We start from the raw sequence: 27,007 nt of genomic DNA, 5'->3' as shown, positions 1-27,007 counted from the left end.
TTTAGCTGTTGTTCTCACACTGGAAGAAAATGGCTGCTGCCCCGACTTTTTTTCAATGAAGACACTGATATTTCAATTTCATTTTGTTTCTCTGCTCTGGGGGCTACTCTCGACCGCTATGCAACCTCGAAGGCAAGTGCGCCCCGCTGACTGACACCGGTCTGTCTCGGCTTTGTTCCGTCCCAGACGATGTAGTGTAGCATTTAACTTCCAGCCTGTGCTAGCGTTAGCCGCGCTAGCCTCAACGGTCAGGCATCACCGAGCCTATTGCTATTCAGGCACTCTTTCTGGACCTCACTGAGTGTCACTGGAGTTGCATTTACCACATGCATTTTAGTCACTCACAGCCTTTTGTAGGTGTGTATTAACATTTTTGTATAGTTTTAACGATACATAGCGGAAGGAGCAACTTGGATAACAGTTTAGTCCGTCATTAAACGTTGCTGTTTTGGTGTGTTGCATCTGATTGATTACCAGCCACACTGTTGACGTCAGGATAGTGGGGACGACTTTACAGCCCCACTTATTCTATAGATCTATATACTAACTTTTCAGCAGACTTTATTTTACCTGACTGCTTGCAATGTATCTGACTTTTTTTATTTGCTGAGCAGGGTGTGAATGGTCACTTAAGGAAGGTTACAGTGTGGGGCAGAAAGGACAGCATCTTAAACTGTCACTGGCCTTGCAGCTGGCAGTGGACCATAATGGTAAACAGAATTAATATGAGTTCACTGCATTCACACATATGTGCTTTATTTACCTTAAAGCTGTTAATCACAGTACAATATTTCATCTAATGTAATCTTGTACTTCTACTGCCTTGTTTTGTTTCTCAATCTCAAAGCAACAAGTTTTGGAATATGCATTGGATCGAGCCGAGGTAAAATATTATATCAGCCATGCATGTTTATATATTTGTACAATATGGAGAAATGTATTTTTTTTTTTATTGTTTTATGCTTTTTTTTTTCTTTCAGTACATTGTCGAAAGTGCTCGACAACGACCAACTAAAAGAAGAATCTCATCCGGCGGCAGAAAGAGTTTGTACCAGAAGCTTCATGAGCTTTATATTGAAGAATGTGAAAAAGAACCAGAGTTAAAGGTTTGTGTTGAACTGCTTTATTCATGAGTTAAATGTTGTAGTTTAACAACAGAAGCAGACTCAGACTTAGATTTTATTTTGTCATTTTGTACACACAAGTGTAAACAAAAAGAAAATTTATTAAGTACAACTCTCTAGACTATTTAATTTTTAAAGTGCAGCCATTGGAATAAGATTTATATCCTTATTTACTTAAATCAATCAACTAATTTTTAAATATGTCTCCAAATGTCTGGTTTCCAGCTCATAAAAACTCAATAACTCAAGAATTGATCATATTTTAACAAAAAATTAATTAAAAACCCCAACATATTTTACATAAAAAAATTGGTATTGTAAACTCTGACTATATCTTCAAACCCCAAAAAACTTGCAGTAAGTTTCCTTTATTGGTGCATCCTTTACTGTTTTTTTTTTTTTTAATGTCACTGAATAAGGTTATTGTGAGATGATTATCAGTCCAGTGGCACTCATGAACTTTGTCAAAGATTGTTTGTGGTTTCAAGCAGGATGTTCGATTTGTTGAACAATTGATTTCATTGCTAGATTCGTTGCCAAAGTAAAACATGCATTTTTAAATGTTGTTTATTACAATTTCATTAAACAGCCTAAAATATTATACTAGGACTTTAGGTTCATGTCATTATTGAATATAAAAAGTTTATCCTAAATACATAATAATAGTAATGACTAGAGTTTTATCCTTTATTTTTTTTTTTTTTTACCTTTGTTGATTTCCAGTTCAGCACTAAATCAAAGTATATTTATTCTGAGGACAACTTAATTAAGATAAAAGTTTTGAATACATCACAGTGTGGTATCCAAAAGATTTCCCCTTTGATAAATCAACACATTTATTTCTCCATTCTTTTTCTATTTTTTGAGTAACCTGAATATACATAAAATGGCAGTTCTTTGGTTTGGGTAGTTTATTGAACAGTAAAGAACTTCTTTTATTTGCCTGACCTGCTATTCAAATTATAGCTGATTGAGTTAAAACTGACAGATTTCTGGTAAACTGATGCATTTAGCAACCAATAAACCACAAGATAAAGTGGTATATTTTCAGTAGAATAAAAATATTCACTGTAATGTTCCAGATGTTTGGCTTTGCAGATATATATATATATATATATATATATATATATATATATATGTGTGAAAAGGATATTTTTCTTTGCTAATGCTGTTTTCCCCCATACCCTGAAGGATTTCAGTTGAGTCAACAGCACAATAAAAGCTTATATCTTTTGTCACCTCATGGTCATCAAGGGGAGCCTATTCCGCAAAGTCGATGACTTAATGTAATCAACATTGTTTCCTTAGATGGAGGACTTGTAACCAATCTGATTGATTTGTCTCTGTAAATGGCCTTTAGATGATATGTGTTGTGAATTGATGCTATATAAACAAACTTCATTGAATTTAAATTAATTATTTTAAATAAATTGCAGTAAATATCAGAGTTTAAATTGCCTCATCACTTGGTACCAATAAACCTAAACAAAGAAATAACTTTTATAAATTGTGTCAAAAATACATTTGGGATAGTTTCCTTTAGCCTTTTTAAAATAGTTTTTATACAGATAAGTTGAGTTAGATGAGTTATTGCAAGGATTATCTATATAGGATTGCATTTCTTTTCAAGTAATTGGATTTAGGAAAATGTAGTGCTGTGTCAATGCTGATTTTATTTTTGGATTTATATCAATTCCCATTACTCACATTAAAAAAGTGTAAGCATGATACATTTTAGCAACTTTGTAAAATACACTTTTTTCTATTATCTCACATGTTTAGAGCTGCAGTTGCAAGCACACATTTACCAAATTTTCTAAAATAAAGGAATACACAGCATTTTAAGTTGAACAGTACTCCCAAGAAATTGTTCAAATATCGACTTAGTAGGCCTTTTGCCATCTCTTTTTGCAGAATCTGAGAAGAAATGTGAATTTACTAGAAAAGCTTGTGTCTCAGGAGTCTGTGTCATGTCTGGTGGTCAACCTGTACCCTGGGAATGAAGGCTATTCGTTAATGCTCAGGGGCAAAAATGGATCCGGTAAAACTAGTTAAAAATACTCAGTTGACTTTATTTTCCCCCCACTTATATAATATATGGTTTCTAATCTTTTCAATTTATACTGCCGCTTAGATTCTGAAACCATCCGTCTGCCATATGAAGAAAGGGAGCTTCTGGAGTACTTGGATGCTGAGGAGTTGCCTCCCATTCTGGTGGATCTGTTGGAAAAATCACAGGTATATTCAGCAACTGATAATTTTTTTCAATATGAAGCATGTGCAGAAAAACAGCACTTCACAGAGTTTTTTTCTATCAGAAAATTTAATTTTCATTACTGTCTTACTTTAAAATGCTGATTGTTAACCCCTGATATGTGTGTTTTATTTCAGGTAAACATCTTCCACTGTGGCTGTGTAATAGTAGAGGTGAGAGACTACAGACAAGCTGGTAATACAAAGATTCCCACCTATCAGAGCAGACATGTTCTTCTACGACCAACCATGCAGGTAGTTAACTGACTGACATTTTATGGTAGTGGTAGACTTTTTCCTTATTGGTAACTATCAACTAAAAACACCCTGGCTCTTTGTCCCGTATTTCTGTTTTTGCTCTCTGCAGACGCTAATCTGTGACGTACATGCCATGACCAGTGAACACCACAAGTGGACGCAGGTAAATTATCATGTGAAAATGAAAGCATTGCAAATGTTGGTCTTCTATTATTAATGTCATCTCAGTCTCTAGTATCCCTGGTGTTGAGGATATAGAATGTATTCACACAGTTGCACGATCAGGCAACAACTGTGAAATAGGAATTTGTTTTATGTTTGCACAATTTGAAAAGCTTTTCTCAAATAGTGACTTGCATTTGCAGTACCAAGAAAAAAACCTTGTACTGAATGTTACTAAGCTCTGTTTGGCATGATGGTCCATCAGTGATTACTCTCCCAAGGTTATCCCCGAAACAGTTTTGCTATAACTTAATTACACACATGTGCATTGCACAGCACAACTTCGACAGACTAGTGAGCAGTACTAGTGCTGCTTGTTGTAATGTGGTGTATTTTTTTTTTGTACCACCATATACTGCACTTGGCACAAGCCATTAAGATTAATGGGTTTCCAAGCACAGCTGTGTATGGGTCATGTGCTGTCTGAAGGCCCATTAACATCAGCAGAGCACTCTTTGCTCTCAGCTTTTTTAAAAATTATTAAAGGAGAAGTTCGGTTTTTTACACTTTAAGCCCATTTTCTGTAGTGTCCAGGATGAAATCGAATGATCGACACCAAAAGTTTGACAATTGGTCCTGTCTCTGCTTTTTGGCTCATTTAGAATCCACCCCTGGCTGCTTCAGAATGGCTTCCATAGAGCATGTCCGATAATGTCCTTAAAACAACCTTAAACGTTCTTTTTTTAAAATATGCTACTCACCGTGTCGTCAGCGCTGTTCAATGACGTTCCAAAAAAAGTTTCGTAAAGAAAAAACGTTCCTGTAGTGTTTTATTTAGCATTTTGTAAATCCCATTGAGTTCTGTTGGAATAGTCAATATTCCCCTGCCACCGGAAACGGAAATGGGGCCTGTTTACACAGTTGTAGTCTTTTCGCTTCACTCTGTGTACTCCGACGTCAAGAATCAAGAATCCACCTTTCGTATTCCATTTTCAGAGTTTTTTAAAGTTTTTAACAGAGACGTTAGCACCTCGACGTCGGAGTACACAGAGTGAAGCGAAAAGACTACAACTGTGTAAACAGGCCCCATTTCTGTTTCCGGTGGCAGCGGAATATTGACTATTCCAACAGAACTCAATGGGATTTACAAAATGCTAAATAAAACACTACAGGAACGTTTTTTCTTTACGAAACTTTTTTTGGAACGTCATTGAACAGCGCTGACGACACGGTGAGTAGCATATTTTAAAAAAAGAACGTTTAAGGTTGTTTTAAGGACATTATCGGACATGCTCTATGGAAGCCATTCTAAAGCAGCCAGGGGGTGATTCTAAATGAGCCAAAAAGTAGAGACAGGAGCAATTGTCAAACTTTTGGTGTCGATCATTCGATTTCATCCTGGACACTACAGAAAATGGGCTTAAAGTGTAAAAAACCGAACTTCTCCTTTAAAACTATATTTTAAAGAAGCGCACCACCTGCTAAGTGTCAAAACTACTTTTGCTTAATTTTCTTAGATTTTTTTTTTCTTACAGGCCCCAAGCGATGATGCATATCTTACCTTGATATTGGGATGCCTATAGCACATAAATATTTAATTATTTTTACAGTGCAGTATAAGTTGTAGATCTAGATGAAAAGGCAAATAGACCTTCCTCGACTAGTTCTCCATCATAGTTCTATTTCTACTTTGTCAAATATGATTTAAATGTTTCGTTGTATTTTCGTGATGAAAATGATGTGCTTTTTATATTTTGACATTTTGGTTTGCATTTTTTAAATGGAATTCTGAATTTTCAGGGCTTTTTTTAGGCAGGAGATGGGCGGTAATTGTTTTATCACTTTATAAGGTGATTCAAAGGTTTTTATATAAGTTTTTAATATGTTTAAAAGAACTTACCTAAGCAAAAATTTTCTAACCATTAAAGTTTTCTTTACGTTCCTCCAGAGTTAAAATAACTGCTTAGATTTTAAATATCTTTCTTTCAACAAATAGAGTTTTTTTTTTTTTATGGTTCACTAACCAGAGATTAGTAAACAAAACATTACTGGCAAGTTCCATAACGCCAGTAAAGGCGTGTCCATTTTCAACTGCTAAGGATTTTAATAAGTGTTGAATAAGTGGAGAGGGCAGGTCTTTTAAAGAAATTGTTAAAATCCTCCACAATACCTTTAAGGAACATTTTTAGAGTTATAGTTTTGCAGTTCAGTTTGTTTCTATGCAAAGAATACTATTTTTTTCTTAATATACATCAAAAACACTAGCTGTTAGTATAAGGATTGGAATATTTTAATTTAGGTCAATTATTGGCCTTTTCTCTCTCTTTTCTTCCCTGCTATAGGATGATAAACTGCAGCTGGAGAGTCAGTTGATTTTGGCCACAGCTGAACCTCTGTGCCTGGAACCATCTATTTCTGTTACTTGCACAGCCAACCGTCTGCTCTACAACAAACAGAAAATGAATACTCGTTCGATGAAACGGTACTGAGTACACTCAGCGGTGTTGGCAAGAGCACAGCTTGACTTTAGTCATACAAGGGGGAAATTCAGAAACACTGGATATTAAAAGGGAAAACGAAGGGGAATGATTCAAACATTTGATTACATATATATTGGTTTATTTGCATCGTAGGTGTTTTAAGAGACATTCTCGAGCTGCTTTGAACAGGCAGCAGGAACTGTCCCATCTGCCTGTGCCGCCGCCGCTACGACTCTACGACTATCTTCAGAAGAGGAAGGAAAGGAAATTTGCACCTGTCAAAGATCTGAAAATCTCAAAGATTGGAAACGTAAGTAGTCAGTTCCTGCTAGATAGTCAATTAATCTGTTGATAAATAATTGGATAGCGAAATGTTGCTTAAAGAATTTTTTTTACAGAATTTAAACCAAGTGAAACAAAAACTTTTCCACTTGAGGATCCACTAGTTAGAGTATATTGATAGACAAAAACTTTTTTCATCCTCAATGCAAAGTCTTTATATATATTTTTTACACTTGCGATATAATTACGGCTCTAAGTACTGCTCTTACAGCTAAATGTTTGTTTAAGAGTCTCGATTAATGTAAATTAGTTTACAACTATTTCAATAATCAATCATGATTAATCCGATTAATTGTTTCAGCCCAAATTTAGTCATTAGTGTTTTTTTCCCTAAACACTCCCTGTTTAATATGAAGATTTAACCTATAAATCAGTCATTCCAAAAGGCTTTCAACATTTCATAATACAATAGGCATCAGAGCGGAAATCCTCAGAAGGAATATCTGAACATGTCATAGCAGATCTGGTTCTCTTTTAATTATCTTCTTTCATCTCTGTGCTCCCTCTATCACCCTATTCAGGCACTTTGTTTTATTTTTCTAAGAATAGCAAGCAACCTTAGCCTTTTTCTGGTCTGTACCACAAGTTTATTTTGTTTCCAGAACTTGGTTTAAACTGAACTGTTGGGATTTCACTGCTTGGACAAGACTGAATTATTTATTTTTCCAAATTTCAGCCATATTACTGTCAGGGTCCATCATACTAAACATAATTTTACTACTAATCTCTTCAACTCATAATGCTGTAATGGGGATAAATGGATGATCTGTGAGCCTGAGCTTTGAAAACTGTTGTTGACATTGTTGCTGACTGTCTATATTTTGGTTCAAGGTCTTAGTTGTTTGCTAAAGTAACTGGCGAAAGCAGGGTGATTAATTAATATGACCTCTCTGTTTTGGCTTGTTTACCATAAATCAATGTTTTTCTTTTTTTTTCCTATATATATCTCTCCATCTGTACCTCTCAACATTTAACACTAACAGTGTGTTGATGCGTGGAATCAAAACAACTGCCAGCTAACTGTGCCGAAGGAGATTGATGTAAGTAATATTGGTTCATTAAAAACACATTGCTGATGTTATGCTCAAATTGTGCACCAAGCCATCTTGATTTTTTTGTTGTGGATCATCTCTAGGTGGAAAAATATGCCGTGGTTGAGAAATCTTTGCAGTTGGAAGACTCTCAGCCTACTACTGTGATTTGGCCTCCTGAAGTAAGTTTGGCTCTTGAATTTACCACTCCCTTTAAATGGAAACAAATGCTGGCTGTGTGCTGTCAGAAAAACAAAGCTGCTAGTGCTTGTTAAAATGTTAAATAGCCCTGTTAGAAACAAGGCTAATTATACAAGACTATACAATATATCTTATACAGTCTACCTGAAGGAAATAATAAAACTAATAGACAATAAATATGAGTACAAAATATTTGCCTGACAAAGAAAACTTAAATTAAGCTCTGGTAGAATGACAATCTTTATTTCTCTACTACTTGTTGGTGGATGACAACACTACTGATCTGTCTTTACAGGAAGTTATAGATGATTACACATTTGAATGTGAGGTTGGAGGCCAAGCTCAGAGGACCAAGGTGTCGATCTTCCAGGCTATGGGAGACCCGCTGGTGTACGGCAAGATCTACTCTGCTAAAGAGACAAAGACAGAGGAGGACAGCACAGATCTAAAGCTTATACATCCGACGTAAGGATGTCGGCAGCAAATTCAATGTTCCTGACAGAAGTGGATTTTAATGAACTAACTTTCATTTGTGTTGATGTGTTTATAGTTTCCTCATAGGATCAAAGATTGATGCAGAAAGGTAAGCCTCGTCTTAGGCTTTTTGTTTTGCCTTTATCCTGTCCTTACAGTTCTGCTGGTGGACTTCTAGAGAAATTTACTGTTTTACAGGTTTCTTACTCAGTACAAAGGAGTCTACGAGAGAGATGTAAAGTGTGAGGTCAGAATGTCCCATAACTCAGGTAACATGGGACAGGGGCCTCCCTCGCCCAGCAACGATGAGGTAAGTGCTTTTATTTGAGGATCTGTATCAGCTACTTTATTATCTGGTCTTTGTTGGACTCTATGATTTACCATGATGTCATCTACAGGGTGATGGTATTTCTCATCTGGTACAGACGTCTGTATTGGGAAAAGGGTTGAAGCATCGACCCCCTCCCATAAAGCTGCCTTCAGGATCAGGCAGCAGCTCCTCAGGTACATCTCACAGGGTTTATACGAAGTCAGGGAGATTAAGAACTTCCTTCCTTCCTTCCTTCCTTCCTTCCTTCCTTCCTTCCTTCCTTCCTTCCTTCCTTCCTTCCTTCCTTCCTTCCTTCCTTCCTTCCTTCCTTCCTTCCTTCCTTCCTTCCTTCCTTCCTTCCTTCCTTCCTTCCTTCCTTCCTTCCTTCCTTCCTTCCTTCCTTCCTTCCTTCCTTCCTTCCTTCCTTCTCCTCTCCTCTCATATTAAGCGTTATATAAATGGTGGGGTTAATATGTTCTTTTCAGGTAATTCGTATAGCTCGCAAACCACGAGTGGTCTACTAAAGTGTCCTACACCGCCGCCTCCAGCCAAAAGCCAATCTCTCAACAGGAAGCATTCCATGGAGCTGAGCCAGGTGGGCCTGCTGTCACCTGCCTCACTCTCTCCAATGGGCTCCACACAGAGTAAGTGCTGCCAAGTCTGACTAACTCTTGGGCCCACCATGAGCTTTACTGGAGCATGGTCCACCAGCTTTTCTCACAGCTTCCAAGTTTAACAGATGTGAATATTTTTATGACAAATTCTGATGAATTATTCCAGCTAGAGACATAGTTTCAAAAATTTTGGAAAGAAAATGGAAACAAGCTTGAAACCTCTAGGAGATGTTGGAATTTCTTAGTTATACTTCATCTTGTACATTATTATACAATTACTACTTAACAAGTTTGATCAGTCATTTATTTGTATAAGACCCTTTTAATTAATTGATTAACATATCAAGTACTTAACAAATCAGTTTATTAAAAACGAACATAAAAGAAGACATATACAGCAGTTTGACAAAAAAAATGGATAATCCAAGTTATACAAAACAGGAAGTGCTATTACATATTAGAGTATTAAAAGACTGCATAAATAAACAGCTTTGTTTTGGATTCTAAAGTCCAGGTGCGGCCACAGACAGACATGAGTCAGCCAGTGTATATAAGTTTACTGTGGAATCCTGAGTAAAAATTGACTGTCCATTTTTTTTCTCTTCTTCAGGATCGGGAACCCCTAAGCCTTCTACTCCTACACCCACCAACACACCGTGCTCAACCCCCCATCCTACAGATTCGCTCCCCACACCCCTCTCAGTGACGCCTACCCCTTCAGATCCTGCCATGGTTCAGGGCCAATCACAAGCTCCTCTGCTCACACCTTTTGCCCAGCAGCAGTTGGCACTGAGCCAGCCTCTGCCTGTCATGTCTATCCCTCTTCCAACCATGGGGACGTCTATCACCACGGGATCCACCTCTTCACAAGTCATGGCAAACCCAGCAGGGCTTAACTTCATAAATGTGGTCAGCTCTGTGTGGTAAGAAATAAATGACACGTTAATTTGTCACTTTTTACTCATCATGTCTCATCCCGATTATTTTGGTATGGTTTATGTAGCAGCCCCCAGACTTTGATGAGTGGCTCCAATCCCATGTTGGGTCCAGGTCTCAATCTGAGTGGAATTCTGCCACCTGGAGGGTTGATGTCCACTATGCAGTCTGCAGCCCAGCCTGGTAAGAAGATATTGGCACTGGCTTTCTCGCTAGCTTTACCCAATTTTAGCAGGACTTTCTTGATTTTCTAAATCAGAGTTTTCTCATTTTGAAAAGTATGCTCTAGAAATACCTTGTAAATGACATTCAGAACAGCTATACAGTCTATGCCTTTCCAGTAGGTGGAGATAGGATCAACATTAAGGCGTACTTCACAACAGGCCGATTACAGTATCTTTTCAAGGCTGCAGAATTGCAAACAGCACTAACTAAGATGATGTAGTACATACACTATATTGCCAAAAGTATTTGCTCACCCATCCAAATTATTGGAATCAGGTGTTCCAATCACTTCCATGGCCACAGGTGTATAAATTCAAGCACCTAGGCATGCAGACTGTTTTTACAAACATTTGTGAAAGAATGGGTCGCTCTCAGGAGCTCAGTGAATTCCAGCGTGGAACTGTGATAGGATGCCACCTGTGCAACAAATCCAGTCGTGAAATTTCCTCGCTCCTAAATATTCCACAGTCAACTGTCAGCTGTATTATAAGAAAATGGAAGTGTTTGGGAACGACAGCAACTCAGCCACGAAGTGGTAGGCCACGTAAACTGACGGAGCGGGGTCAGCGGATGCTGAAGCGCATAGTGCGAAGAGGTCGCCAACTTTCTGCAGAGTCAATCACTACAGACCTCCAAACTTCATGTGGCCTTCAGATTAGCTCAAGAACAGTGCGCAGAGAGCTTCATGGAATGGGTTTCCATGGTCGAGCAGCTGCATCCAAGCCATACATCACCAAGTGCAATGCAAAGCGTCGGATGCGGTGGTGTAAAGCACGCCGCCACTGGACTCTAGAGCAGTGGAGACGCGTTCTCTGGAGTGACGAATCGCGCTTCTCCATCTGGCAATCTGATGGACGGGTCTGGGTTTGGCGGTTGCCAGGAGAACGGTACTTGTCTGACTGCATTGTGCCAAGTGTAAAGTTTGGTGGAGGGGGGATTATGGTGTGGGGTTGTTTTTCAGGAGCTGGGCTTGGCCCCTTAGTTCCAGTGAAAGGAACTCTGAATGCTTCAGCATACCAAGACATTTTGGACAATTCCATGCTCCCAACTTTGTGGGAACAGTTTGGAGCTGGCCCCTTCCTCTTCCAACATGACTGTGCACCAGTGCACAAAGCAAGGTCCATAAAGACATGGATGACAGAGTCTGGTGTGGATGAACTTGACTGGCCTGCACAGAGTCCTGACCTCAACCCGATAGAACACCTTTGGGATGAATTAGAGCGGAGACTGAGAGCCAGGCCTTCTCGTCCAACATCAGTGTGCGACCTCACAAATGCGCTTCTGGAAGAATGGTCAAAAATTCCCATAAACACACTCCTAAACCTTGTGGACAGCCTTCCCAGAAGAGTTGAAGCTGTTCTAGCTGCAAAGGGTGGACCGACGTCATATTGAACCCTATGGATTAGGAACGGGATGTCACTTAAGCTCATATGTGAGTCAAGGCAGGTGAGCAAATACTTTTGGCAATATAGTGTATGTCAGGTTCTTTGGTGACGCTGCCACAGAATCACATCCAAACTCCTGACAAAAACACAGGGCATGCACTGACAGCTCATTTGTGATAAACTAATATGACAGCAAAGTGTTGCATGCTGGTTGCAGAGGGAGATGGGGCTACAGAGTCATTGTTAAAAAAAGAAAGAGACGTGACTCTCATGTACAAACACTGAAAAATTTAAGTGCTGTTATCAGATTTTCTCCACTCTGGGACCAAGTTTGAAAAATGCCAGCTCCATTTGGATGCATAGCTGAAATGACAAAATATCTTCATAAATGTAATTAAATTGCAACCTGCTTGCACAGAATAATTTCTCAATTCAAATGTCAGACATTTGAATTGAGAAAGCTTCCTGGGGAGGTAGCGAAACGTCTTCAAATCTTGGAAACCAAGTCCAGTGAATTTATTTAAACTTTTACGGAATGACTAGGACCTGGATGACTGAGAATCTTCATCAGCGTAATAGCCTAATCTTGCTAAACAGCATCACCATTATTTAGCCAGCCAAGATCAGCTCTCTAGTTTTTGCAAACAAATTATTTAGTCATAAAGTTTTAATAAAGGATGCATTCAAAGAAAATGTAAGAATATTGATCTCGCACTCAGAATGGAGAAGCAGAATGCATGTATGACAACAATTTATACTCTAACAGGGTGATTTAACCCTGCCAGTTTGTCCACCTTTTAAATAGAGTTAAAATATTACTTGCACTACATCACTTTTGCTTTACATGGATATCTGCAGCTTAAATCACTGGGAATCTCTACACCTGTTCAGTGTAACACTTATTTTAGGGAAATCTTCCCAATACCCACTATTGCGTGCTTTAGGTCCGAATATATACTTACTTTAAGTCTACACTAAATGCTAATATCCATTTGAATACACATTGATAACTTACTTTGCATCCAAAAACATAACGGCATAAAGCTCCTTTAAAACAAATCAATGGTTATTTAAATAAAGAAGTAGGTAAAGGAGAGGATTTGTACTTTCAAAATGTATTCAAATGAATAATGATAATTGTTATATGTCAGATATAACAATCAGGTAAAGCATGACTAATGATAAAAATAAAAAACTACATTTTAATAGAGGAAAAAAAAAATTGTTTTTTTTTCTAATTCTGTTGTGTGGTCCTGGTTTGTTACAGGGAGCCATTTTGGTTTGAACAACAGTTCTGGACTTAGACCATTCAACGTATTGCAGGTATGTCCCTCTGTTACTCTATAAGGAGCATGTTAATGCATTTTTCCTCTCCCTTACCTTTGTTACCACATGTTGTGTTAACTAGTTGCACAGATGAAACTTTGGTTTTCCCCTCATCTCATTGCATTGGAAAAGCTGGGAGTATGACTTTCTAAAGTGATATCTAATATGTAATGCTTGACTGGGATGTTGGGCCCTCAATAGGACAAGACATATTAGGGACTGTCCTAACTGTAGGGGCTGAGCAATGTTCCCTCTAAGCTGCGCACTGCTCACGCAGTCTCAGCAAGAAAATCTATGCAGGACATAAAATAGAATCCATCATAAACTGTAAATCAAAACAAATACTTTTTTTCTGTCATGTTGAACCCATGTATCATCCATTTTCAACTTAAAACTAACAATAAATGTACAAGAAACAACTGTCCCCATTGAATTTTATTACATAATAGAGAGAAATGGAGAACAGTTATTTTTGCTTGCCATAGTAAATAATAAATATATATATATTTTTTAAACTAATGAATAGGGGATACATTCATCATCATTATTTTGTTTTTGGCTCTTATTGAATCTTGTATTTATGTCACAAATGACCTCAGCCTGCTGGACGCTGGATGTCCCAGGCGGCTTTATTGAATAAATCAGCTATTCTGGCACATTAACTACTCTTCAATCCCAGTTTCAAATATCACTATCAAATCGGTTTTATAATAAAAATTAATACATTTAACAGATGTATTTGGATTATTATGTTTGAGCACATCAAAGTGCTCCAGGTATATAAATAAACAATCCAACAGAAAGAATATGTATCAGTCCAAATAATTTATCAGTCTAAGCTTCCAGAACAATAAAACTCACTGGTTTAAACAACCTTGCAACATGCACACAGTTTCCGACGCACCTGTTCACAGCACAATGCTCTGTGAGTTTTTTATTTTTATTTTGCTTATTTCAAGTTCATGATGAAGCAAAAATGTAAACAGCAGTCAATCGGCACATTCACAGATGGGGTGGCTGCAGCACTTAGATGTGAGGAGCTAAAGGAGATCTCTCAGCTTCTGGATAGGTCTACATTTCAAGCATCCAGTGCTGATTGTGAAAGAGGATTTAGTTTAATGAATCATATCAAAACAGCATCCAGAAAGCTCTTAAAGTGGCATATTTGGACAGCCATTGGAGAATGAGAAAAGATTTAAGTCAGATTTTTTCATATTCAAGTGACATTTTAAAAGTTTTCTTATTTAAGGGTAATAATAATTAATTATGTAATTTAAAATAGTAACAGGAATTTATACTGACTCACAATATACTGAATTACAAGCATTAGCACACATGTCATTGTTCAAAATGTTTTAATGCGAACAAAAAGTTATGTCTGAAAGGTGTAACATCTTATTTAATCCAGAGCTGGACCCTCTGGCCAAAGCTACACATCTCATTAACAAAAAGATTATTTTAATTTTTTTTTATTAAAAGTGGGCCAAATCAGTTGAATAAAAATAAACTAATGGAAATTGCTGCTGTAATTTCTTATTCTTTTCAAAAACAATGTGACTTGCTATTTCCAGGTCGATGACAGGTGTAATAATGGTGTGTGTCCTCAGTGTTCACATATGTTGTTGCCCACAGGTAGTCCTAAGGGTCTTCATTGCTTAGACATGAAAAATTAGGGGGAACATTGGTGCTGAGTCTCCTAGGAAAGGTCTTTACTGCAGCAATAGCACTAAATTAAATAAAAAAAAAGAATCCCCATTCTGGTTATTTTTTACAAACAATAGTCTGAGTTGAGCCCGTTTTAACTCTCCCATTTCCTTCCTCCTCTCCTTTTCATCACACATACATTATTTCCCTCCCTCCACCCATCCTCCCACCCTTCATTCATACCTAAATTCCTCGTGTTTTACTTCTCCACTTTTTTGTGTGTGTGTTGGTGTGTCCATGTTATTCACCTCCAGATCCCCACTGGTCCTTACATCTTTAACTCTCTGCAGCACCAGCAGCTGTCCCAGTTCTCCCCACAGCAGAGTCAGTCCGCTACGTCCAGTCCTCAACAGCAGGGGGAGACGGTGAGACATATTTGAACATGCACTACCACCAATAAGTCTTGTGTGATCTAAAAAGTGGGGCACGGTCAGAAAATTATTGAAGAATTTTGATTGTTTTTATTATTTCCATGTAAAGTTGGTACTGAACATCCTGCTATGTGCACAAGCATCTCACAAAATCATTATTAATCATACATACAGAGCAAATGGGTCATTACTTTACATGTGTTAGTGGGCAGTCTACAAAACCAGAAATCTTAAAAAAAAAAAGGCAATGATTATATGTGATTAGACGGCTAAGATAAAAAAAATACTTCTCAAAATGCAGAACAAGGACTTAAAACTCTAAACAACTGCCATCTTTTTTGAAACCCAGTTTGTTTTATGGCAGAGGATGGAACAAAAACTTAGTAGCTTCTTCACAAAGCACGAGGATTGGAAGAGTATTACGGCCCTCCCCTTCTGAGGAGCTATTAAAAAAGATATAACAAAGGAAGGTGATGTCAAAAGCTAAAAGTCACCTTACCAAGAATTATCAACTAAAATAAAATATAATACATAAAATTACTGGACACCAGCAATTATAAAATTAAAAAAAAGAGTTTTGAAAGATCTGATATCTGTTGGTGGAACTGTAGGGCAGTGTTACTATTGGGAATCATTCTCATATATTTTGCACTGCCCAATTATTAAACCTTTCCGAGATGATTTGTTTCCAGCCTAAACTCTGTATTCCGAAGAATCTAAAGTGGACCACATTATTTGGCTATCCCTAAATGCTTTGTTGGAAACATCAAAAGATATCTATTACATATTCTGTTGAATTTGGCTGTTTAATACGTCACCATTAATTGCTGAGATCAAATCCTTCCACCCATCATATTTGAATTGACAAATTGTGATAAATTTACCAGAATGGGTAATTACTCACCTAGAATTCAGAGGGGGAAAAAAATTCAGAGGAGACCAATTATTAGCATGTTGGTCCTTTCAGTGCTTTAGTATGGCAATAGATTCTGGATGAATTTCACCTTGTGTATTTATGCATTTATTACTATCTTTAAAATATATGATCAGCAAAATATGTTTCTTCTTCCTCTTTTTTGTTCACTGTTATAGTGTGGGTCATTGTATTTGGACCTGTGAGATACTTTAGTCGAGGATGCAATAAGTTCAAATAATGTGAACCACTTTGTATGAACTTTAAAAAACAAATTAACAAGAAAGTTAAAAAAAAATCTACAACTTGGCTTTACCCTGCTCAACCTTCCTGCTAGCTGCCATTTGTCTCGCTCTCTCCTGATTTACACAATTAGCTCCTTTAAAATGGCTGTTCTTACTCTGATTTTATATTAGAAGCTGTACTACCTTGAGTTAGGTTCTTTCAGTAACTGTCTCGACACTGATGAATGTTTTGGCTTATAAATAATTGTAGTTTTGATGCACCAGGCGTTTCCTATTTCAGAATTTTGATTTTTCTGTCTGTCTGTACTGATCCATTTAAGAGTTTCTATTTAAATTGGATAGGTTAACTGCACTATGAACCGGAATACTGAGATTGCCTCATGGATGATGAACTGCTTTTCTTCATTACTTATAGAAAACGTTTTTTTGTTATGCCTCTGAAAGTCTTAAAAAAATCTAAAAACTAAGACTGCCATCTTTAATAGATTTTCCTTTCATCAATATTGTCAAATAAAACAGAAATGTTGGATAACTTTAAACCTCAGGGGTTTAGATATTTAGGCAATAGCAGGGCAAATTCAGTCAGTTGTTTCATGGTGATGTGGTTTAGTTTTGATCTTACTGTCAATCCATAGAGGGAAGCAACAAATAAAAATGGAAATACAATCCCTCAAAGACCAAATTAATACTGTATATTGGCATGCACATCTTTAAAACAAGAATTTAAAGTACTTACATGATCCCCCCCCGGAGTAGATGCCAAAACTGATGTTGGGAAATCTTGATGGTGAACATAATTCTTCAAAAAAAGTTGAATATATTTTAAAACAAAATAAATGTGCTTACTTAAACAGAGTTCAAGTTGCTGACTATTGAACAATACAATCTCTCCCCGATGCATCCACAGCATTTCTAAGATATGCACCAATATTAAAGTTTTTCTGTAGGGTTCAATAATATCTTTATGAAACACAGAATGTATAACTCAAGTTTTTTGGCTGTTGAAGCTTGACTTCAAGCAAATTGTCGCCTTCCTAAAGTATACATACTCGTTAGACTTTTCACATTTTGTCATGTTACAAGCATAAACTTTAACATTCTTTACCAGGAGTTTATATTTTTAACTAACAGAGCATATTTGTAAAGTGGAAAGAAAGATATATCTGATCAAGTGAGTAGAAACATTTTACTTCTGACCTACTGGAAAAAATGTCAAATATGGTGGTGGCAGCATTATGATGTGGGGATTCTTTTTTTTTATAAGAGGGACTGGTTGTTAGGGTTGTTGGTCGATTAATGTAGAAAAAAAAAGGGCAATAAATTGAAAACAGTCTAAACATGCAGCCAGAGCAACAGTTAAATGTTTTTGCATAAAGCAAATTGATGTAAGAGAAGGACCAATTTCAAGCCCACAGCTAGATCTAACCAATAATCTCTCCATTCATTGGTATATTGATGTGTACAGATGTTTTCCATCAGGATTGATTTAACTTGAGCGTTTTTTAATTAACTGTGGACAAAATTTGCAAGTATATAAATGTGGAATTTGATAGACGTACACAAAAAGTGTAGCTGAGATTGCTTCATAAATTGGTAGGAGTTGGCTGCTCCGGGGGCCAGATTACCTGCCACATTTTGAGATTATATGAAAAAAAGAAGAAAAAAAATGTCTGCCTACCCTCTGATTTCATATTGATGCGTTACTCTGTTCTCCTGTACCTGCTAAAGATAGGCATTCCCACAGCATGAGGCTGCCATCGCCATGTTTCAAAGTATGTTGTGTTCAAGGTTCTCTGCAAAACATTGTCTAATGTATTCTACTGTATTTTTATATGTAAAAGAGACTATTTGAAAACAAAATCAGGGTTTCTGCGGGTCATTAAAAATAATTAAAAGTCATGAAATTATTATTTTTTAAATGAAGGCCTTAATTGGCATTAAAATTAATTAAATGTGATTATTGCTTTATTTAAAAAAAAATTATAAAAACTATTTCTTCAGATACATTTGCGTGGAACTGCTTCCAGTTGATTGTAAAGCCGTATGTTCAGAAAAGAAGCTTGAGGCGGAGAAAAAGCTAGGGAATGGGAAAATTCAAATTTCAACAAAGGTGGCTGGAAAACGAGGAAACCGGGACATGGCTGCAGCCTGTCGACGGGTACTTGTTGATGGCATTAGATTATTATTCCTAAGAGCATTAAAAAAGCATTAAATTAGAGTTACTCATTCCTGTATAAACCCTGAAAACGGAAGATTTTATTTACTTCAGCATCACGATTATGTCCAACATTATTTTAGTCAATCAGGTACAATTCCAATAAAATATGTTAAGGCTTATCATACTAATATCACAATACGTTAGAGGGTTATTTTTCCTTGAATATTTACCCTATAATTGGCTCTTTCTGTCAAATATTTAGCTTTCTACCAATACCTACTTATAGGACAAATGTGGTTAGTATCATATCGCTGTCCGTTTGTTACCACCTGTATTTATTTCATAATCTTGCCTTGTGTTACCCGTTGGCTGTGTTTTAGGGTGACCAAGGATCAGATCAGAGTTTAGGAAACCAGCAAACCGCTGTCATCAATCTCGGGGTTGGAAGCTTCATGCCCCCACAGGCAGCAGGTATGAACCACACAAATGCATCAGTACAGCAGCACACGCTTCTAATCTCAGGTTAACCTGCTTCCACAGAGATGACACCATGTCACTGAATAATATAAATCAGAAGAGTTACTATTGTTTAAATAATTGCATTAACTGTTTATGATTTCTGACTCTGTGAATAACTATGATCATTTTGCTGAAGTTAGTGATTCCTCTTATGGAGGAAAATGTAAAACTGGCAGGAGAAACTCATCTCCCCCCTCTTCTCTGCTACATTTTCCTTTTTTTCATTCCCCTGTTGTATCTTTTGCCCCCACCCTTTCGCCTTTTATCCCTGTGCTGTATTCCCCTCAACCCACTCTGCTCCTCTGTGCCTTATTCCTCACCCAATTCATGCCGTTTGCTCATAATCTGTGCATATGGTCATTTTAAATGTGCTGCTGGTTTCCCTCTGATATTCTACCCTTTCGTGCGCTTGTGTCACCTCTCTGTGTGCTACTTTTACTGAAACTGCACCCCCCCCCTTCCCTCATCCTCACTGTTATTGTCCTCTTTGCCCCTTGTGTCTATTTTCCCCTCACACTTCATCTCATCTCTCTCTCTGACCTTCTCCCTCTCACCATCACCCCTTTTCTTCCTGGGGTTCCCCTCCTTCCCCCTCCCCTTAGTGCTGTCCCAGTTGGGCTGTGGGCTGGACGGGTCTGGGCCCCAGCTGCCTTCTCCAAGGCTTCAGCAGCAGCACCAGCCACAGATTCAAGTAATACAGCAACATTAACATTCATATACACACAGAGAAATTTGTATGAACCAAACACATAGAGAGGAACCACAATTTGCCATGGCTTCATTTAGCAGGCTCTGGGAATTTTTAGGAAATTGGGAACAAATATTTGTATTGTTTGTTTTTTCTCCAAGTCCAAAGCAAATGGGATTCTTTTTTTTTCTTCTGCATAAGGTGCATTGAAAAAAGTATTTATATACCGTTGGAGCTTCTTCACATTTTGTGACTTTAGAGCCATAAATTCTTCGTATGCCATAGAAATTAAATTGTACAGACACAAAAACTAGGGCATAACTGCAAATTGTGAACAAAAGGAGAAATGTTACTTGATTTTTCTACAGATTTAAATCTCAAAAGTCTGACAGAAGAGGAACATTTGTTAGAAGATAAAATAAAAAAAGACTGTTTAAAAGTTGAGCTCCATATATCTTACTGAGGTTCACACCCCAAGAGCAGGGATCACACAAGCTGTTTTTATGGGAAAGACGGGAAGCAATTTATGGCACTCTTTGCCAAACACTGACAAGCCAAGTCAGCTTTGCTGCGTTTCCAAGTGTACAGTTTGTGTGATGAGTTCACACTCTCTTTACTGAAGCATAACATTTTGGATCGTTCTACTGTCCATTTGCTTTTGACTTGGAAAGTGCACCTGTGGACATGCAGATGGAGCTATTGGAACTGCAGTGTTCCAGCATTGGAAAAACAAAATCCCCCAAAAGCCCCTCAAGTTCGCACATTGAAGCTCAGTTGTGATAAAATGTGCAAAAAGCCCATGTTGTTAGAATACTTTTTCAAGGCTCTATAAACTTGGTTTTATCAGACCTTACTTTTAAAGAAAATTTCAAAAAGAAAATGTATCTCACATTATGGTATTGTCCAAAAGATGGTGAAAACATTAAACATTATTCTCTGTTATTATTAGTAATTATTATCCAAAAAACTCAATTATTTTTAAGTTCTACTTTCTTTTGTTTGTGTTTGTATGGGTTGTTGAATCCAACAACCCATACAAACAAAGCTTATGGCACTTCCAATGGCAGCAACTAACAGTTTGTGAGACTGGGAGGCAGGCATGCTCACTCAGCATTTAGCAATGGGATGGGATTCTCAGTCAATTTGTTGATTCCAAACTTTTGAAAGGTTCCTGATGGCATCATGGTGGGGATCACAGGCTGTGGGCATGAAGGGTCTTCTTCACTCTTTAAGCAGAAAGCACGGTTGCTGAGCTGCATGTTTTTCTTTACTGGGATCACAGCCAGTAATGTATATCTCCAGACAAAACTGGTGCTGCTTGACTGCATCCTGCCTCACTCCCCAACACTTCCTCTCCCTCCCTTCTGCAAACCATTAACCTCTATCCTGTATTTCTCTGCACACTTCTGTTGTCCTTTGTTTAAACCAGCCTTTAAGTCAGCTGCACTAACCCACGCTAATGCGGCACAAAGCGTTTCAAAGATCTGATTCGGTTCCCCATCTCATTGAGGGAGGCTGTTTCAAATCGGTGGCAGTTAAAATTTTAACCCATGCTGGAGATGGTTACATGTAGGCTAAGCAACTTTCACTTTATTATTCAGCTTAAAACCTGTGAAACTTTTCTGATTTGTTTACTTTTTTATTGAACAGTTGCAATTCTTGCAGCACCAAATGCAGCAGCAGCAGCAAATGGCTATGGGAGCGGCGGGTCCTCAGGTGGGAGCACCACGGCAACATACAGGCAGTCAACCAAGAAGTAAGAGGAAGAGGAGCATGCCACAGCCCCTCCCAAAGTCATAACAGACAGAAATCACACTAACTCCCCCACAATGACATGATTCATCCATACTGTGCTGTGATGTCTGCCTCACTTTTAAGACAGCATACTAAAGACTTGTTTATGCTTTTTCTAGCTGATACATTTGTATGTATTGAGTCTCAGAGGTTTTGGAAAAACCAAAATGTCCACTGTGGAGGATCAGGTTTTTACAACTGGAAGCCCTAATCTTGCCTGAGATGGTCCAGAAGAAGATGGGTGTTGTAGGGCTTCCACAGTTACATTATTTTTCTGTCAATTTTTTTGCGAGGACTGAGAAGATCCCGAATGCACATTCTGTGGAGGATTATGCACGAGGCCATCTGATCCTCCTGCCTCTTCTTCGTTGAACCCCAAGCCCTCCATAGATACTTCCCTTTAAGCACAGATCTAAGCTGAGCTTATATTGACACCAAATCCTCTATGTTACCATAATGACTTTGTGAAAATGCAAATCTGATCTTGGGAATATTGCCTGGGGGAAGCCGTCTACCTCTCAGTCTGTTGGAAGTCTTTCTAAATTAGCGGTTCCAGCAAAAGGACTCGCACCAGGACTCAAGATCTACATGCAAGACGGTGTACTTTTTGTATAGCATATTTTGAAAAGGTATCACCTTTTAATAAGTCCAGGAGCCATGAGCATATTCTTTAAGACATCAACTGAACGTATGCGAGGACTTTCTGGACACTGAGAAATAATTTTCTAAGCAGTCTTTGTCAGTCAGTTTTATTGTTATTAAAAAGAATATATATTGACAGTGGAAAATACAGCTTTTAGATATATAAAAAAAAAACAACATTGTCTCGACTGTTTTTACTGCGCCGTCTTCACACTGTCTAGAACCTTGTTGATGAGTTTGTGGATCTCGAGTTGTCTGGCTGTTGCTCGGTTGATGCCCTCCTGCAGCTTCTCTCCTGACAGTGGAGTTCCACCTGAGCCACAAAATGTTGGGTTAAAACGTTTACAAATGTCATTTCATCTTTAGTACCGGTATTATAAGACAAAATATGTGTAGTGCCTTGCACATTCCTACAATCATTTTTTTTTGTGTGAAAACATTCCAGAGTTCCTTTTTGTTTTAACGTTTGCTTTAGAATACAAAACACATCTATGTCAATATGTTCAATATTTCTGCATTAGGCAGGTTTTTAACATGTAAGCTAATTATATTTATCCTCCTGGACCTAAAAAATATTGACACCAGATTTTAATTGATTATTCAGTTTATAACAATTCAGTGTTTTAAACTGAACAGCCTGTCTGCTCCCATCCCTGCATGCATTTGAAAGGGAATTCCACATGTTGCATCCCACCTGGTTTGTGTACCGAACAGAGACGGCCCTCCTCATCTGTGACCACGGTAAGATGTGCAGTCGACAGACTCTCCTCCTCAGCTGTGGGGTCTACGATCAGTATGGAGCTGTGAGGAGACGTTACCAGGATGAGCGCAAATACAAATCAGGCATTTTTCTTTTAAATCACAATTTTCTATCCCAAACATTTCTATAGTTTGAAATCAAATGCTAATGAAAGGCCTGAGTGACCAAAGTATTAATAGGCTGTAGGAAAACAGAACAGTTCTTTGCTTCTGTCAGCTGGCTGAAAAGGGGCACAAGCCTTTTTATTTAACTTTAAAGGAAATCCAGTATTTATATAGATTGACAGTAAGGGAAAACGCACGCAGTCACAGCAAAAAGATTAAAGTAGAATGACCCATCACCCTAAAGCGGTTTTATATCTACTGTATTTAAAAGGTACAGCACAAAGAAATAGCTGGTATATTTTCTATTTTATACTTGTGTTACTCTATGATACGGAAAAGGATTAGGGCCACTGGGGAAAAAAAAATCAGAATTCAGTCAGAATTCTGAGATTTAAGTCAGAATTCTGACTTTTTTCCCCCCATACTAAAATAAAATAAAATTTAAAAATCAGTCAACTTTTTTTTTTCCCAGTGGCCCTAATCCTCTTCCATACTATGAAGAGCAGAAAGGAAAATGATAAAACATACTCCACTATATAAAGACATGAGAAGTCACTTTCTTTAGGTGAGATGTTTTTGCCTAATTGTAAATTATTCTAGAAACAACAGAACTGTTTCTTTTTGAACTGGAATCAATTTGGCTGTGTTGATTTTTTTTTTTTTTACATTAAGGGCATTTTTATGTTATCACACAGATTAGGCATTTTTAAATTTTCAAACAGGCTCATGATTGGTCCAAAAAAAAAAAAAATCTAAACAAACTTTGGAGAAGACAAACTTACTCATCGAAAACACAAAAAGAGGCACCGACAGGATGTCTGTGAATGCGAAGCCTCTGTCGCTTTTCCAAATCCACCTCGGGTAAACATGTCTCTTTGTTTACTGCAACTTCTGGGAGCTGTGCTGTTAACATGAGCACAGAAAGGTTTAGTTAAAACCTAAAATGATTTAACAAACTGATTTTGAAAAAATATCACATTACCATGACATAAAAACACTTGCAGACATACCATGTTACACACAAGATGCATGTTAATTCCATTTATGCATCAAGGCGTGTATATTTGATTTGTAAGAACACTGAAATTTCTTCAAAGTACATTGTGTTGGTTGATGTCTGTGTTTTTTTATGCATATCAATAAGGACAAACATCTGACTTTGGGGATGTGATCTGCAGACTACAAACTTCGATTATGGTCTAACTGGTGCATCTAATTTTCAGTTCTACTTTAGTTTTTTCCAGTGAAGTTGACTAAAACATTACATACTGTTTTTTAATGCAGCAAGCAGGGCGATGATACAAGCATCCAGAATGTTCCCATCATAGTCCAGGCACATAATGTCGCAGTAGAGCACCCAACAGAGCTTTAAAAAAAAAAAAAAACATTCAAAATTATCACATAATTTGCACAGATGTGCATAAGTCTCTGAAATTACCTTTCCTCTTTCGATGCACAAGTCTTCTGTTTTAATCAGGTCAGAACTGCAAAATTCCCAACACAGATTTATAAAACACAGGCTGGCGTGAAGACAATGAACATGTGCAGCTGTTGGGAAGCACAGTGGACACACCTTTCAATAACATCAGCAATAAACTGGCTGGCAGCTTGGGCCTGTTCTCCTGGCGGACCGGGACGAAAACGGGAAGAACACAGAGGCGGCAGGTCCACGTTGGGTACTAAAGGACAGACAAGTTGCAGCAATTAAGGATCCTGTAAGGATCATCAAATGCATCTAAAGTAATAGTAGATAGGTAGAGGTCACAATCCTAAGGAGTACTTGCCAATGTAGCCTTTATCAGGGGCCTCTGTTGTAGGGTTAGCCAGCTCCTGCACAAGAACAAATGTTTTTGTTCCTATTAAAATATAATGTAAAACTGTACATTTCAGAAAGAAAGACATATTGGCTGTGGGGCACAAGAAAAATCTGCCTCTAGATAGAAAACGGTTCAACATTAAGTTGAAAAAGTGTTCAAATTTACTAATTGATAAATTTACTTTATTAGTAAAAATAACTGGGTGGTAAAGGACGGGTTTGTACTGAAGGGTATGACTAACTTTTCTAAAAAAAATATACTGAGACAAAAACCTACCATTTGTAAAATTTTAGGTTGATACCACAAGAGGCACAATAAAGGTAATTTAATTTATTGATTCAAACCTAAATTTAATAAATTTATTTTCCTAAAAATTGGATAGTTCCTTTTTTAAGGGGACAGTTGGAAATCCTTTTCATAAGTACATGTGGTGTCAAGGCTGTGAACACTTTTTTAATGATTGGGGTTCAGCTCATATTACTGTAGCCACACATTGAATTGATGTTCAAATGTTTTTTTTGTTTTTTTTGAAGATTAATAAAGCAAGTTCCTGAGTAAATATTTAGCAGCAATAATTTTACCTTACAAGAAATGCCCCCAAACTCCTACCCAGTTTAGAATAGAATTAAACTTTATTGTCATTACACTGTCACAAGTACAGAGCAATGAAATGTAGTTTGCGCCTATACAGGATATATTTATTTACATGTGCACAGAGATTATGTATATATAAAGTAATTGTAAGAGGCAATAGAATGATTATAAAAAACCTATATATAGATTATACAGTAAAGTTAGGATATGGATTATAACTAAATTAGTGGGGTTAAATATAGGATAAAGACAGTTTTAGCGGCACAAAAAAAAAGGCCAGTTGCAGCTCTAGATGGGGGTCAACAGGGGCCATTGCTGGTGATGCCTCTGTACTGAAAACAGTGCAAAAAACTGAAACATAAATAAAGTCAGTTATTCCCCTTAATTACAATAGGGGGTTTAGATTGAACAATTTATAAAATAAAAAAGGATAAATTAACTATTATCTCATATGCATAACATCTTATTACCTTGCTTTTAGGGGATTAAAAACTTAATTATCTGCTCACATTATGGGCAAATACAATATTTTAAGAAAAATATAATTTAGGTCAGGTTTTGCAGTTTAATTATCTAATAGGAAGATATGTGCTGAAAGAAGAGACCATAACTGATACATTTTATGACAAAATTTTTACATTTTTTTTACAATTTATTTAAACAATTGCATAGAAATTACGGTTAGCATTAAGCTCATTAAAGCCTATTGAAATGTGATTGGTTTTCATCTCAGATAAGAGGTCTGCAACCTTGGCTTTTAGGCTCACTTGTTAGACTAAACAATGTACTCCTGTTTGTTTTTTGTGTGTTTGTTAATCTTGTCTTTTGTGTCCTATTAGAAAACACTGGCCCCCTAAGTGCAAAGGGACCTGTCAAAAAGATTAGAGATCATTAAAAAGTTGTGTTTCTGTTTCCATACAGCTTTAATGCCGCAAATAATGGTTGTGTTTCCCAGCTTCACCAGTGCTGAACCATCTGCTGTGGATATGGACCCTAAAAATAAAAGAAAAAAATATAAATTGTCTCCAAATTTATCCCCTGAGTAAATCATCATGCGTGTTTGAAAGTCAGCAGACTGGCTCACCAATATTCAGTGTTGTGGTCCTGAACTCAAACAACTCCCGCCCATCAGGTCGACAGTTTTCTTTCTGAAAAAGAAACAATCCCAAATTAATTAGCGCGGATGTTATTATAATCAGAAGATTAGTAATGATTAAGGATAAAACTCTGAATATGTTTGCAAACCAGAAAGCTTCTGTGATACTCCAGAGGCTCTGCAGTCCTACGGATTAGATGAAAAAACACAACTTTACCATTAAACACGTGCGCTAAACTTTTAATATATATTAATGAACAGAACTGGAAAGGCAATGAAAAAAATTACACAAGCACGGCATGTTCTATAATTACACAGATACAGCTCATAGATCACATTTAATGTGTCGCTTTAGTTTACAGTGTTTACTGGCAACAAGAAGTAAACATATAAGATGTGTTTCTGTAGATAGAAGGCAGACTTTAAAAAATCTTACTTGAAGCCGGCCGCCATGATGTTTTGTTTAACCACGTGGGTTTGT

At 37.3% G+C, this 27,007-nt stretch overlaps 2 protein-coding genes across 7 annotated transcripts; one reads left to right on the top strand and one right to left on the bottom strand.

The window, feature by feature from the left end:
- On the top strand, nt 1–22,327 carry supt20 (SPT20 homolog, SAGA complex component). 6 transcript variants are annotated; one of them, XM_038278804.1, is made up of 24 exons: nt 1–132; nt 615–710; nt 848–883; nt 981–1,106; nt 3,039–3,165; nt 3,259–3,362; nt 3,516–3,632; nt 3,745–3,798; nt 6,140–6,279; nt 6,431–6,587; nt 7,603–7,659; nt 7,755–7,832; nt 8,147–8,316; nt 8,402–8,434; nt 8,524–8,635; nt 8,724–8,829; nt 9,121–9,279; nt 9,860–10,172; nt 10,253–10,368; nt 13,063–13,118; nt 15,116–15,190; nt 18,893–18,983; nt 19,634–19,722; nt 21,370–22,327. In XM_038278804.1, exons 2-24 carry the CDS (start codon nt 708–710, stop codon nt 21,517–21,519), a joined length of 2,469 nt encoding a protein of 822 aa, XP_038134732.1. In that variant the 5' UTR covers nt 1–132; nt 615–707; the 3' UTR covers nt 21,520–22,327. The 6 variants fall into 6 exon arrangements, with proteins under 6 accessions (XP_038134732.1, XP_038134731.1, XP_038134729.1 ...); XM_038278803.1 differs by having other exon boundaries at nt 15,080–15,190; nt 21,385–22,327; XM_038278801.1 differs by having other exon boundaries at nt 15,080–15,190.
- On the bottom strand, nt 22,247–27,007 carry exosc8 (exosome component 8). Its single transcript, XM_038278807.1, has 11 exons — nt 26,963–27,007; nt 26,676–26,712; nt 26,515–26,578; nt 26,350–26,423; nt 24,804–24,849; nt 24,593–24,698; nt 24,458–24,503; nt 24,289–24,385; nt 23,802–23,922; nt 22,850–22,956; nt 22,247–22,468 (listed from the first exon to the last, which is right to left on the bottom strand). Exons 1-11 carry the CDS (start codon nt 26,977–26,979, stop codon nt 22,350–22,352), a joined length of 834 nt encoding a protein of 277 aa, XP_038134735.1. The 5' UTR covers nt 26,980–27,007; the 3' UTR covers nt 22,247–22,349.

The sequence above is a fragment of the Cyprinodon tularosa genome, unplaced genomic scaffold, assembly GCF_016077235.1.
Source record: "Cyprinodon tularosa strain WSP-4 unplaced genomic scaffold, ASM1607723v1 ctg144, whole genome shotgun sequence".
Lineage (NCBI taxonomy): Eukaryota > Metazoa > Chordata > Actinopteri > Cyprinodontiformes > Cyprinodontidae > Cyprinodon > Cyprinodon tularosa.
The sequence above is the reverse complement of the archived record's forward strand: the minus strand, read 5'-3'. Positions and strand labels throughout refer to the sequence as shown.

Bases quoted from the DNA above. Each gene is read 5' to 3' on its own strand.
- supt20 (XM_038278801.1), top strand. The intron at 10,173-10,252 runs GTAAGAAATAAA...TGGTTTATGTAG, and splicing joins AATGTGGTCAGCTCTGTGTG to CAGCCCCCAGACTTTGATGA. The intron at 19,723-21,369 runs GTAATACAGCAA...TTTATTGAACAG, and splicing joins AGCACCAGCCACAGATTCAA to TTGCAATTCTTGCAGCACCA.
- exosc8 (XM_038278807.1), bottom strand. The intron at 26,579-26,675 runs GTTTGCAAACAT...TTTCTTTTTCAG, and splicing joins AGTATCACAGAAGCTTTCTG to AAAGAAAACTGTCGACCTGA. The intron at 24,386-24,457 runs GTAATTTCAGAG...TTTTTTTTAAAG, and splicing joins TGTGCATCGAAAGAGGAAAG to CTCTGTTGGGTGCTCTACTG.